Below are 10,866 nucleotides of genomic sequence, written 5' to 3'. Positions count from 1 at the left end.
AAGATCCCCTTGAAAGGGATAGGCTACCCACTCCAGTATCCTTGGGCTTCCCTGGAGGCTCAGACAGTAAAGAATCCATCTTTAATGGAGGAGACTTGGGTTTGATTCCTGAGTTGGGAAGATCCCCTGGAGGAGGGCATGGCTAAACTTCCAATATTCTTGCCTGGAGAATCTCATGGACAGAGGAGCCTGGTGGGCTATAGTCCATGGGGTCGCAAAGAGTTGTTCACAACTGAGCAACTAAGAACAGCACAACAGACTCATTCTGTCTTTAACACAAGGGCTCAGAGGGCCAGAAGCTTAAGCAGTTCTGGGGGGTGTCAATGAAATAAATTGGGTGGCAAAAGATGCCTAGACGATTAGATAAAACTGGGACCTAGGGGGACTCCTGCGCTCCAGGAAATTCTCCAAGTCTCCACTTATCCTCAAAGTGAACAAGAAGCTTCAGTTTCAAATTGAGTGCATTTTCCATCCATGGATTGGCTTGTTTTGTTCAGTTTTACTTTGAGTGTTTGAGGTTATCTCTTCGACGTAGCAGCTAAACCCACGGCTTCCTTTCTCGTAAAACCAAAACAAAAGGGCTAGAAATTCATGTGCCTCCTGTGTGTGCACATGTGTAGTACATGCCTGGGATCAAAGCCAGCTATATAAAGTCCTTGATTCTGTGTGGGTTCAAACACATTTCAAAGCTTCAGGATCCTGAAAGTTTTTGCTCTGCTTCCTGAAGACCTGAACAACCCATAAAGCCATGGCTTGCTCTGGATTCCAGAGTCACGGGACTTGGCGGGCATCTCACACCTGGCCCTGTATTGCCCTGTTTTTTCTTCTCTTCATTCCTGTTTTCTCTAAAGGTGAGTGAGGCTTTTGGAGCATGAAGGTGGAGGAGGTGTTTCTCCCACTGGGTTTCATTTCTTTTCTCAGTCAAGGGCAGAGATTTACAGCAAAGCCAGAAGCTAAAGGTGAGGCTCCAGTCTCCTGGTTTGGGCAGCTCTGTATTCCAAGGCAGGCAAGGGACAGCCGGAAGGAGCAAACCAGCAGAGACACAGATAGTAACAGCTTACTGGGCATGGAGTGGAAGCTTAATGAGTACTTGTGAGTTGGTCTGGGAGACAGGAGAAATTTCAGGCACTTCTATAAGACTGGAAGAAAATATTGTAGCGGTAAGTGATGTCAGAGGGAAGAGAGACCGTCCTAAATCCATTTGGGCTTGGACTCAGGGTTAGCTCAAGGTTTCCTTTTTAAAGAACATTGATTGAAGCAAATTATGAGATGTTTCTTTCCTATCAATTCAAGGTTTTAGGGTCCTCTGATTCATTTTTATAAACAAATGAACTTGCTTGTTTAAAATTGCAGCTTTCTTTACTCAATGCAAGGTTTTAAGCTCCACTTAGTCAATTCTATAAACTAGTTAGCTAATAATTATTTTTAAAATGAAGCAGTTTGAAGTAGTAAAACAAAAAAAGGGAAGAAAGAATGAAAGAATAAAGGAATGAATGAAAGAAAGGGCCATAGGTCTGTTTGGCATAAGATACTTAATTGTTACTTATCTCCGAACTTTAGGGGCAGGTTCCCCAGTGTTCAAATAAAATAAAGCCCTTTAAATGCTGATACTGGGTTTGTTACATGGTGTACAATGGTGATCTTTTCTGATAAATTTCTGCCTTCTATCCCTGTAGACCTTGGTTGAAAAACTATGCGGTTGGTACAAAGTAGAGGCTCAAAAGATATTTGCTTATTTAATTTTTCCTGTATAAGAAGTATTCACACATATTTTCTTATTTTACATGTTTTGAGTATGTAGAGGTTAAATACCCAGAGAAACAATCAAATTTACTTTTAAGAAAATTTATTTCAACCTGTACCTGGTATCCTCTCCTGGTGGATATTGGAAAATGAAGTGTGTCCAGATTTAGTGGTGATAATTGGAAGCTTGCCTTGGGGGAGGGCAGGAAACTTGGTCTTCTTTAGGTTTAGAGTCAACACAACAAATGGGCAGCATATAATGCACAAAAATTCCTTTAATACAGGGCAGAATTTAAGTACTATGGTGGAGTTGTTATAGTACAGAGGATGCTCAGAGGGCATCTCTGGTAGACAGAAATGAGAGCTGAGAAAGAAAACTGTTGTCTGGCCAACCAGGGTTGCTGCATTAACCATGGCAATGGCCACTGACATATTATTCTCTCTTCTGGGTATCCATACAGGTGCTTGGGGGAAAGACTAGTACTTTCAGTATAAAGGAAGAGGTGTCTGGAAACTCAGACTAGAGTGGTAGGTTCAGCTCAGCTCAGTTCAGTCACTCAGTCATGTCTGACTCTTTGCGACCCCATGAATCGCAGCACGCCAGGCCTCCCTGTCCATCACCAACTCCTGGAGTTTACTCAAACTCATGCCCATCGAGTCGGTGATGCCATCTAGCCATCTCATCCTCTGTCGTCCCCTTCTCCTCCTGCCCCCAATCCCTCCCAGCATCAGGGTCTTTTCCAATAAATCAACTCTTTGCATGAGGTGGCCAAAGTATTGGAGTTTCAGCTTCAACATCAGTCCTTCCAATGAACACCCAGGACTGATCTCCTTTAGGATGGACTGGTTGGATCTCCTTGCAGTCCAAGGGACTCTCAAGAGTCTTCTCCAACACCACAGTTCAAAAGCATCAATTCTTCGGTGCTCAGCTTTCTTCACAGTCCAACTCTCACATCCATACATGACCACTGGAAAAACCATAGCCTTGACTAGACGGACCTTTGTTGACAAAGTAATGTCTCTAATTTTTAATATGCTATCCAGGTTGGTCATAACTTTCCTTACAAGGAGTAAGTGTCTTTTAATTTCATGGCTGCAATCACCATCTGCAGTGATTTTGGAGTCCCCCAAAATAAAGTAAGCCACTGTTTCCACTGTTTCCCCATCTATTTCCCATGAAGTGATGGGACCAGATGCCTTGATCTTAGTTTTCTGAGTGGTAGGTTAGGATCAGGTTATAGAGACAGTGAGTGTTATTTACTTTATTTGATTTTGCTGTCGACGGCTCAGGGGTCAAAGAATCCACTTGACAATGCAGGAGACGTGGGTTTGGTCCCTGGGTCAGGAAGACCCAGGAGGAGGGCCTTTTGCCATTTCCTGGAAGAGGAAATGGCAACCCACTCCAGTATTCTTGCCTGGAAAATCCTATGGCTAGAGGAGCCCAAAGGACTACAGTGTGTGGGGTTGCAAAGAGTCAGACATGACTTAGCAACAACAACCAAGTGTATAAGGCATGAAAAGGTTTGAAGAGAATGAGTTACGTGATTTCATCCAAGTTTTGAGTGTCACTTGTATGATGGGTGGACTAGAAAGGGGCTGAGTTACTTACAGGAAGGTAATTGGTCATGAAGCCATCATTTTTTTATATGATGTGAGTCCTTTTGTATAGAAAGCTGGCCTTCCTTCTCCTGTAGAAGCTAGAAGACAAAGGAGAAAGGAATATAAGGTGTTCAAGTGAAGGAGAGAGCGTGGAGGAAGGGGTAATGGCAGTGGCAGGGGAAGCCCGTAGAAGTGAATGGCAGGGTTGCCTCAGCCTACAGAGGAAACGACCCGGTGCCCTCCCTCTGCGGCTTCCTCCATCGAGCAGCATCCTTCTCTCTGTGGTGATAATGCAGGGAAGAGGGGGTGGCCAGCACGTGAGCCAAGGCTCGGCTCCCCGTGGGCAATCAAGATCCAGGGCCACGTCGACGTAGGCAGAGGTAATTGAGGTGTACTTTGAGAGGTAAGGCAAGATTCTCGACCTCAGCCTCCAAAATTTCCCCTACTACTCTTTACAGTTCCTACAGCTCTATTATAACTTTAGAATACCAGAGTTGGAAGGCACTGTGATGTCATCTGATCTAAACCCCTCTTTTGCATGGGAGGGAAAATGATGGCTATGAGGCAGGTGCAACTTTCCCCAAACCACGCATTTCATGGAAGAGCCAGCCCTTCTGTTTGTCACATCGGTGTTCTCATTGCCACAACCAGCTGCCTTCCAAAAACTGTTTTCCAGTAAGGAAGCACCTTTATGGAAGAGAAGCCAGAAGGCAGCAAGAGATGGAGGGGGCACTTGGGTGGATGGAAGAGAGGAGGGGTGGGGAGGGTGATGGGTTTGTTGATGGGGGAGAGAAGAGTTGACAGGTGAAGCTGGGGGGGCGATCAGAGATCAACTTCACCCTGCCCAAGGGTTTGCCTAGACCTGGTGGTGGGTGAGCTTGAGTTCATTGATTTCCCTTTGGTTTTCCCACATTAGGGATGCATGTGACCCAGCCTCCAGTGGTGCTGGCTAGCAGCCGGGGTGTTGCCAGCTTCCCGTGTGAATATGAGTCTTCAGGCAAAGCTGAAGAGGTCCGGGTGACAGTGCTGCGGAAGGCAGGCAGCCAGGTGACCGAAGTCTGTGCTGGGACCTACATGGTGGAGGATGAGCTAACCTTCCTGGATGATTCCACTTGCATCGGCACCTCCAGAGGAAACAAAGTGAACCTCACCATCCAAGGGCTGAGGGCTATGGACACTGGGCTCTATGTCTGCAAAGTGGAGCTCATGTACCCGCCGCCCTACTACGTAGGCCTGGGCAATGGAACCCAGATTTACGTCATTGGTGAGCATCACTGACCGACACTTTTTGCATTGCTGTCTCTTCTTTGCCATGCAAACAGATTTGCCCCTTGATTTTGGGTTGTTCATGTTTAGGATTGTGGGAATTCTCTTTAAGAGTTCTCTGGCACAGACATGGAGAACAAATGTATGGACACCGAGAGGGGAAAGAGGCGGGTGGTAGGATGAATGGGAGACTGAGATCAACATATACGCTCGCTGGATATTATGTATAAAATAGGTAACTAATGAGAACCTACTGCACAGCTCGGGGGCCTCCACTCAGTGCTCTGTGGTGATCAAAATGGGAAGGAAATTAAAAAAACACAAAGGGATATATGTATACATATAGCTGATTCACTTTGCTCTACACTTGAAACTGGCACAGCATTGTAAAGCACCTCTACTCCAATAAAAATTAATGAAAAAAAGAATTCTCTGGCATACCATGTGGTAGTCCTGCTTAGTATGGATGGTGAGACAACAGCTTTCTGACTATAAAATAAGTCGAGGAAGGTGCCTTTCCTCCATGCAGGCTGGGGGCACTCACTCTGGAGTGATGGCCAGCATGAAATCTGGCCTTGGCCTTTGATCTGAAACTCCTAGCCAATTAGCCCCAAGACACAGACTTACCTGGGGGCCAGTGATTCTATCTGGGGGTGGACATCAAGGTTTGGCAGCTTGAACTTATTCCTTTTCTCACCAGTGCGGGGGAGTAGGGCCCTAGAATTTAGAAAGCATCTCAGGGACGCTCTGCTTTGTTCTCTATTGCAGATCCAGAACCGTGCCCGGATTCTGATTTCCTCCTCTGGATCCTGGCAGCACTTAGTTCAGGGTTGTTTTTCTACAGCTTCCTCATCACAGCTGTTTCTTTGAGCAAAATGGTGAGTGCAATGCGGGCAATGCCCCATCCTTGGTCGGGATGCCTTTAGTGACGATAACTGACCAGGTGACACTGTTGAGTCGAGTTCTCTTGAGATGAAGCAATAAATGAAGAAGAGCAAGGACAGTGGTAAAGAGCACACTGGAACCCTTGGCATTGGCCTTTGAGGTTTCAGGATGACTAATATTTTAGATGAGTGTGTTTGACATTGAATGTTTGTGTGCTTTTGCACAAGGTTTCAGTTTGAGTAACTGTGTGAATAACACGGGGCAGCTGTTTTGCTCTTTATCTCCATGACAATTGTACTTGAGTTTTTATAACCCTGAAACCCAAAATGAGGTTGGGCAAAATGTTGCTGGAGAAGATCACCTGGGTGGTTAATGTCCCCCACTTCACCTGGAAGCCATCTCTCTGCGGCCCACTACTTGAGCCTTCCTTGTCTAAGCTGTAGGCGTCCACATAATCCCCATCCAGGGCGCCCTGTTACCCAGTCTGCCTGACTGGCAAGTCTACCCTCCTCTCCAGCACAGTAAAGGAGAACCCAGTTTTTATTTACTGCAGCTGTTGTAGAAGAGACAGACGTATGGAATCAGTCCTCCTGTCACAATTCCTCTCTGATAGTCACTTTCAGCCTCCTTTGCCTATGGCTGGCTTTGCCATCACAAACATTTTCTCCCCTTCCTCGATCCCTCCCTCACCTCTTTCACTCACTTCCTCCCTGCATCTTTCCCTCCCTCACCCCCACACACTATTCCCAGATCGTCTATAATCTGTTCTGTTGCAGTAGCTTCTTTCTACCTCATTTGCTACAAACTGCCACACAGACTGGTAGATCAGACCTCGGTTTACTGAGGTGATAAAAACTGGAAATCAGTGTGGACAGAGAAAAAACTAATCAAAAGTATATGAGTAGAGATGAGGAATACAGTTCTCAAAGAGAATAATTGAAGTTTATTATCTTATCAAGCGCATCCCCTGACAAACAAGATGCAGTCAATTATCATAGGCATTTTGGAAGTTCTTTCTAAAGCTTTTTCAGAGTTTCTTTCTTTTATCTCCCAGTCAGGGAAAATGATTTCTATTTTATGTCAATAGCACAGGGTTATTTACACAAAATGAATTTTAATAGATGAATCAAGAAAATCTCCTGAGGCTTATAATTTTGCATGTTGTGAACATCCATTTTTCAGTGGGGGTAGGGACCCAATATTTGTTGAATCCTCTTACAGTTAGAGGTGGCTTCTGTATTCCTCAGTACTAATGATTGTTTCTTTTTATATTTGGCAGCTAAAGAAAAGAAGCCCTCTTACTACAGGCGTTTATGTGAAAATGCCCCCAACAGAGCCAGAATGTGAAAAGCAATTTCAGCCTTATTTTATTCCCATCAATTGAGAGGCCATACTGGAGAAAAAGGACTATTTTCTAATTTGTAAGAGCTGAGGCAATTCTAAGTTTTTGCTGTCCAGCTATTTTTGTTTGTTTGTGTTTTTGGGGGGATTCATCTCTGTTATAAAGCAGGATGCAGATCCCCAATTCAGCATACTACTATTAAAAGCAAAGGAGCAGAAGGACAGAGCCAGGCTGGCTCTGTCACATCTGATCCAGTTTTAGTAGAGGCATCACGTGGGAGCGTTATGGGGAAGCAGCATTACGACGTAGGGTCAGGAACAAAAGTTAGGGAATAGTACCATCCCAAGAAAGCAATGAAAGAAGGAGGGGAGAGAATGGTATTGTACACATCTTGTATTTACCCGTGGGATGTTTTTAGCTGAAATGTCTTTAAGTAAAATACTTATGCTGTGTTATTTTTCTTAACAAATATATAATTATGTGAAGACTTTAAAAATACTCACATGGCTATATTTTAGTCAGTGATTCCAAAGGTTGTATTGTAACAATATGTATTTTTTTATTTGATAGTATTGTGCATGGGGACCACATGTGCTTCTGTGTATTTGCTGATTGTCTGAATAGAAACACTAGATCGCAGTGTCTTCCCACCATGGGTTCCGGGGAAGTTTTATGGTAGAGACTCAGGACACTAATATGCTGGGTAGAGTACAAGGTCATGTGCCAACTGGCTTGGAAACCAGATAAGGTCATAGCTGATTCTTGCAGACATGTGGGCTGCATTGGTGGTGACATGTGCCTTGGGCTTTTATGCGAGCTCCTTTCCCTTCCTTTAACGAGGAAGCCAAAGCAGGTGGTATCTGAGTTAATTTGATGGAATATCATCGTTGTGGAGAAAACGGCTCATTTCAGGAGTCTTGTGGGTATGAACCTCAAGGAAGCTCCAATTCCACTGGGCCCCAGTTCTTTACACATGGTTAATGCCACAGACAGGAAAAAGCAGCAAATAGCAAAACAGGGTGCAAAGGTCTCTGAAAACTAACACTGTTGGTGTTTTTTAACTTGATATTTTCCATGAAAATGCAACAACATGTATATTATTTTTAATTAAATAAAAATCTGCAGTGGTCATTTTCCAGAGTTGTTTTTAACCTTTCTTAGATGTGAGTATTGTGTTTATTTTTGATTGATTGTCAGCACTTGGTTGACTCTCTAATATTAGGAAGACTGGGAACAAATTAAAAAAAAACCCAAAGGGCAAATTGTGCTTCACGAATCAGCTGTCCACCAACACTTTACCTGCAAGCCTCTCTTGAAAGGAATTCATCCTTTGTCTTTTTGATTTCTTCCTCACTGTTTGGGATATAAAGCAGCTCTCACAGCTCCAGCAGCCCTTGATAAATCACACAGCGTTCTCTTTAGCACAGGTTCCTCACCTCCTCTTTCTCACCCAGACCTTTCTCAACTCCACTGAAACACGGATTACAGTTGCCATGGCAACTCCATTGTTGTCAACCCCGCAGCCATTTTGCTCTGCTTCTGTGGTAAACGATCTTTCCCTTGTGGCTTCCAGATGGACTCCTTCACACACGTGAGGAACACAGCCCCTCTGTGATTCTTGGTTAACCAGTATGTCGACTCAGCCTGCTTGGTTTCCACTTAAGCTTTCTCATTCTTGACCTCCACATCCTGTTGTTGCTTTCTGCAATGATTCTCAAAGTGGCCAGGGACCACCTATAATTGAATCAACCAGGTCACTTATAAAAAATGCTGATTCAAGTGCTTAACCTTAGATGCACTGAATCAGAGTGCTGTGGGCCCAGGAGTTTGCTCTCCCAACAAACTCCCCAGTGCTTCTTAGATCCATCACGTTTTGAGGATTGCTGTTTAGGCAGCTCTCTCTCTTGCTCACTATTTATGTGCTCAGTCATGTCCGACTCTGCGATCCCATGAACTGTACCCCACCAGGCTCCTCTTGCTCACTCTGTGCTCTTTTTTTCCAAGCAAGTGCTAACAAATAAATGAAAAAGCACATAGTGAGCATTTCAGAAAGATTCGTTAAATAAAAAGGAATAGGTCTTCCAAATATGGTAATAGCACTTACCTACAGTAAGCTCCTAGGGCTTCCCTGGCGGCTCAGTTGGTAGAGAATCCACTGGTAATGCAGGAAATATGGGTTCTATCCCTGGGGCCAGGAAGATCCCCTGGAGAAGGGCATGGCAACCCACTCCAGTACTCTTGGCTGGAGGCCTCCATGGACTGAGGAACATGGCAGTTAGAGCGCAGAGGCTCGCAGAGTTGCCTATGTCTGAATTGACTGAGTACAGCACGCATGGAGCAAGCTCCTACTTTGTAGAAGACTTGTTCTTTTTTATTTCTTGGTCTTCGGTTGGAAGCCATGAAGAAACACACAGTTTAGGAGCGCCAGTGAATAGCTTATTACCATTTTTGCTCCTCTAAGTCTTTAGAGAGATCAGTTTTCTCCATAGTTGACAGATCTAAATGACAGAGGTCTTCAGGGATGTCTCAGGCGTTTTTCAGACATAAGCCTAATATCTTCTTTACCCAAGCCTAATATCTCCTCTACTATTATCTGAAATTCTACTATTGAGTTAAGCATTGCTTTCTTCACTCAGTCTCAATTTTGAAGAGAAAAAATACTCTTTAACTCAAATAAGTTTCTCCTATGACAGAAGAAATGGGCAAGAAAAGGATCAAGGTCCTGGGGAAGCCCAAAGACTCCACTCATCCCAATGAGACTTGGTCCACCATGGAGGGAGAGCCTGGGCATGGTGCCCCTCCTCCTGGAACCACTAGTCTCAGGTAGGAATCTGGAGATGCGGGGAGCAGGATACAGCTACCAGGGGTTGCCTGGGTCAACCCCAACCCTTACCAGTTCCTAGCACACACCTCTGCTCATCTCCCTTCTTCCAACATGGTACTCTCATTTCTGCCATGTCCCATTTCCCTATTGCTCACCCCTAAATATCTTTATCCCTCATTTTTGCGTCTATAAAGATTCATCTCAGATTCCGCTCCCTCCATCAGATGTGCTGACGCTTCAAACATACGTGGATTTTTTTCCCCTTCTGTTTCGTAGCTACCCTCAGTTTCATCTCTAATCATTTCAAATGTGAATGTCTTTCCTCCCTAGCCTGGGTGGGAACTTCTCCAAAATAGGCATCATCACAGCCTTAAGCATAAGGTAGATGCTCAAATAAATGTACTGGTGAGTTGAGGACATCTGGGGTGATGGGAGGGACATGTCTTCTATGTGGAACCTGGTCGTGCTTCTGAAGGTGGCTTCAGCATAATCTGTTTCCTCTTTGACCAACAGAATTATGTGTAGGTCAATCTAATAATATTTCTCAGTTTAAATCTTTAAGGCTCTGGAATGTGAGCTCCTGCTGGCTCCTCTGCCCCACACATTCTACTTTTATCTCAATCTAATCGTCCAATGTTTTTTGGAGTGTGTGGGGGGATGGAAGAAGATGAATTCTCAATTCTAGTCTCTATTTTTTGAACTGTGGGTCGCTGCTAAAATTGACTGTATTTTTATACAGAGTCTGAACCCTTTTCTATATCCACAGTTAATACACACTTAATTTACTTGGGATCCAAACTTGCAAACTTGCAGAGTACATCATGTAAAATGCTGGGCTGGATGAAGAACAAGCCGGAATCAAGATTGCTGGGAGAAATATCAACAGCCTCAGATATGCAGATGATACCATGCTAATGACAGAAATTGAAGAGGAACTAAAAGCTTCCTGATGAGGGTAAAAGGGGAGAGTGAAAAAGTTGCTTAAACTCAACATTCAAAACAAGAAAATCAGGGCATCTGGTCCCATCACTTGGTGGCAAACAGAGGAGGAAAAAGTGGAAGCTGTGACAGATTTTATTTTCTTAGGATCCAAAATCACTGCAGACAGTAACTGAAGCCATGAAATTAAAAGATACTTGCTCCTTGGAAGGAAAGCTATGACAAACCTAGGAGGCATATTAAAAACCAGGGACATCACTTTGCTGAC

General features: G+C 44.2%; 1 protein-coding gene across 2 annotated transcripts; it reads left to right on the top strand.

The window, feature by feature from the left end:
* Window positions 1–612: 612 nt before the first annotated feature.
* On the top strand, window positions 613–7,969 carry CTLA4 (cytotoxic T-lymphocyte associated protein 4). 2 transcript variants are annotated; one of them, XM_043445248.1, is made up of 4 exons: window positions 613–851; window positions 4,259–4,606; window positions 5,377–5,486; window positions 6,773–7,969. In XM_043445248.1, exons 1-4 carry the CDS (start codon window positions 749–751, stop codon window positions 6,875–6,877), a joined length of 666 nt encoding a protein of 221 aa, XP_043301183.1. In that variant the 5' UTR covers window positions 613–748; the 3' UTR covers window positions 6,878–7,969. The 2 variants fall into 2 exon arrangements, with proteins under 2 accessions (XP_043301183.1, XP_043301184.1); XM_043445249.1 differs by lacking the exon at window positions 5,377–5,486 and having other exon boundaries at window positions 653–851; window positions 6,773–6,840.
* Window positions 7,970–10,866: the final 2,897 nt, after the last annotated feature.

Source organism: Cervus canadensis, chromosome 24 (genome assembly GCF_019320065.1).
Source record: "Cervus canadensis isolate Bull #8, Minnesota chromosome 24, ASM1932006v1, whole genome shotgun sequence".
Lineage (NCBI taxonomy): Eukaryota > Metazoa > Chordata > Mammalia > Artiodactyla > Cervidae > Cervus > Cervus canadensis.
Note: the sequence above shows the minus strand (reverse complement) of the source record. Positions and strands in the feature narration are given on the sequence as shown.

What these genes read in the sequence shown, in the direction of transcription:
- CTLA4 (XM_043445248.1), top strand. Translation starts at nt 749, where the DNA reads ATGGCTTGCTCTGGATTCCAGAGTCACGGGACTTGGCGGGCATCTCAC. An exon ending in AACCCAGATTTACGTCATTG is followed by an intron (nt 4,607 to 5,376) that starts GTGAGCATCACT and finishes TCTCTATTGCAG; the next exon opens with ATCCAGAACCGTGCCCGGAT. An exon ending in CTGTTTCTTTGAGCAAAATG is followed by an intron (nt 5,487 to 6,772) that starts GTGAGTGCAATG and finishes TATATTTGGCAG; the next exon opens with CTAAAGAAAAGAAGCCCTCT.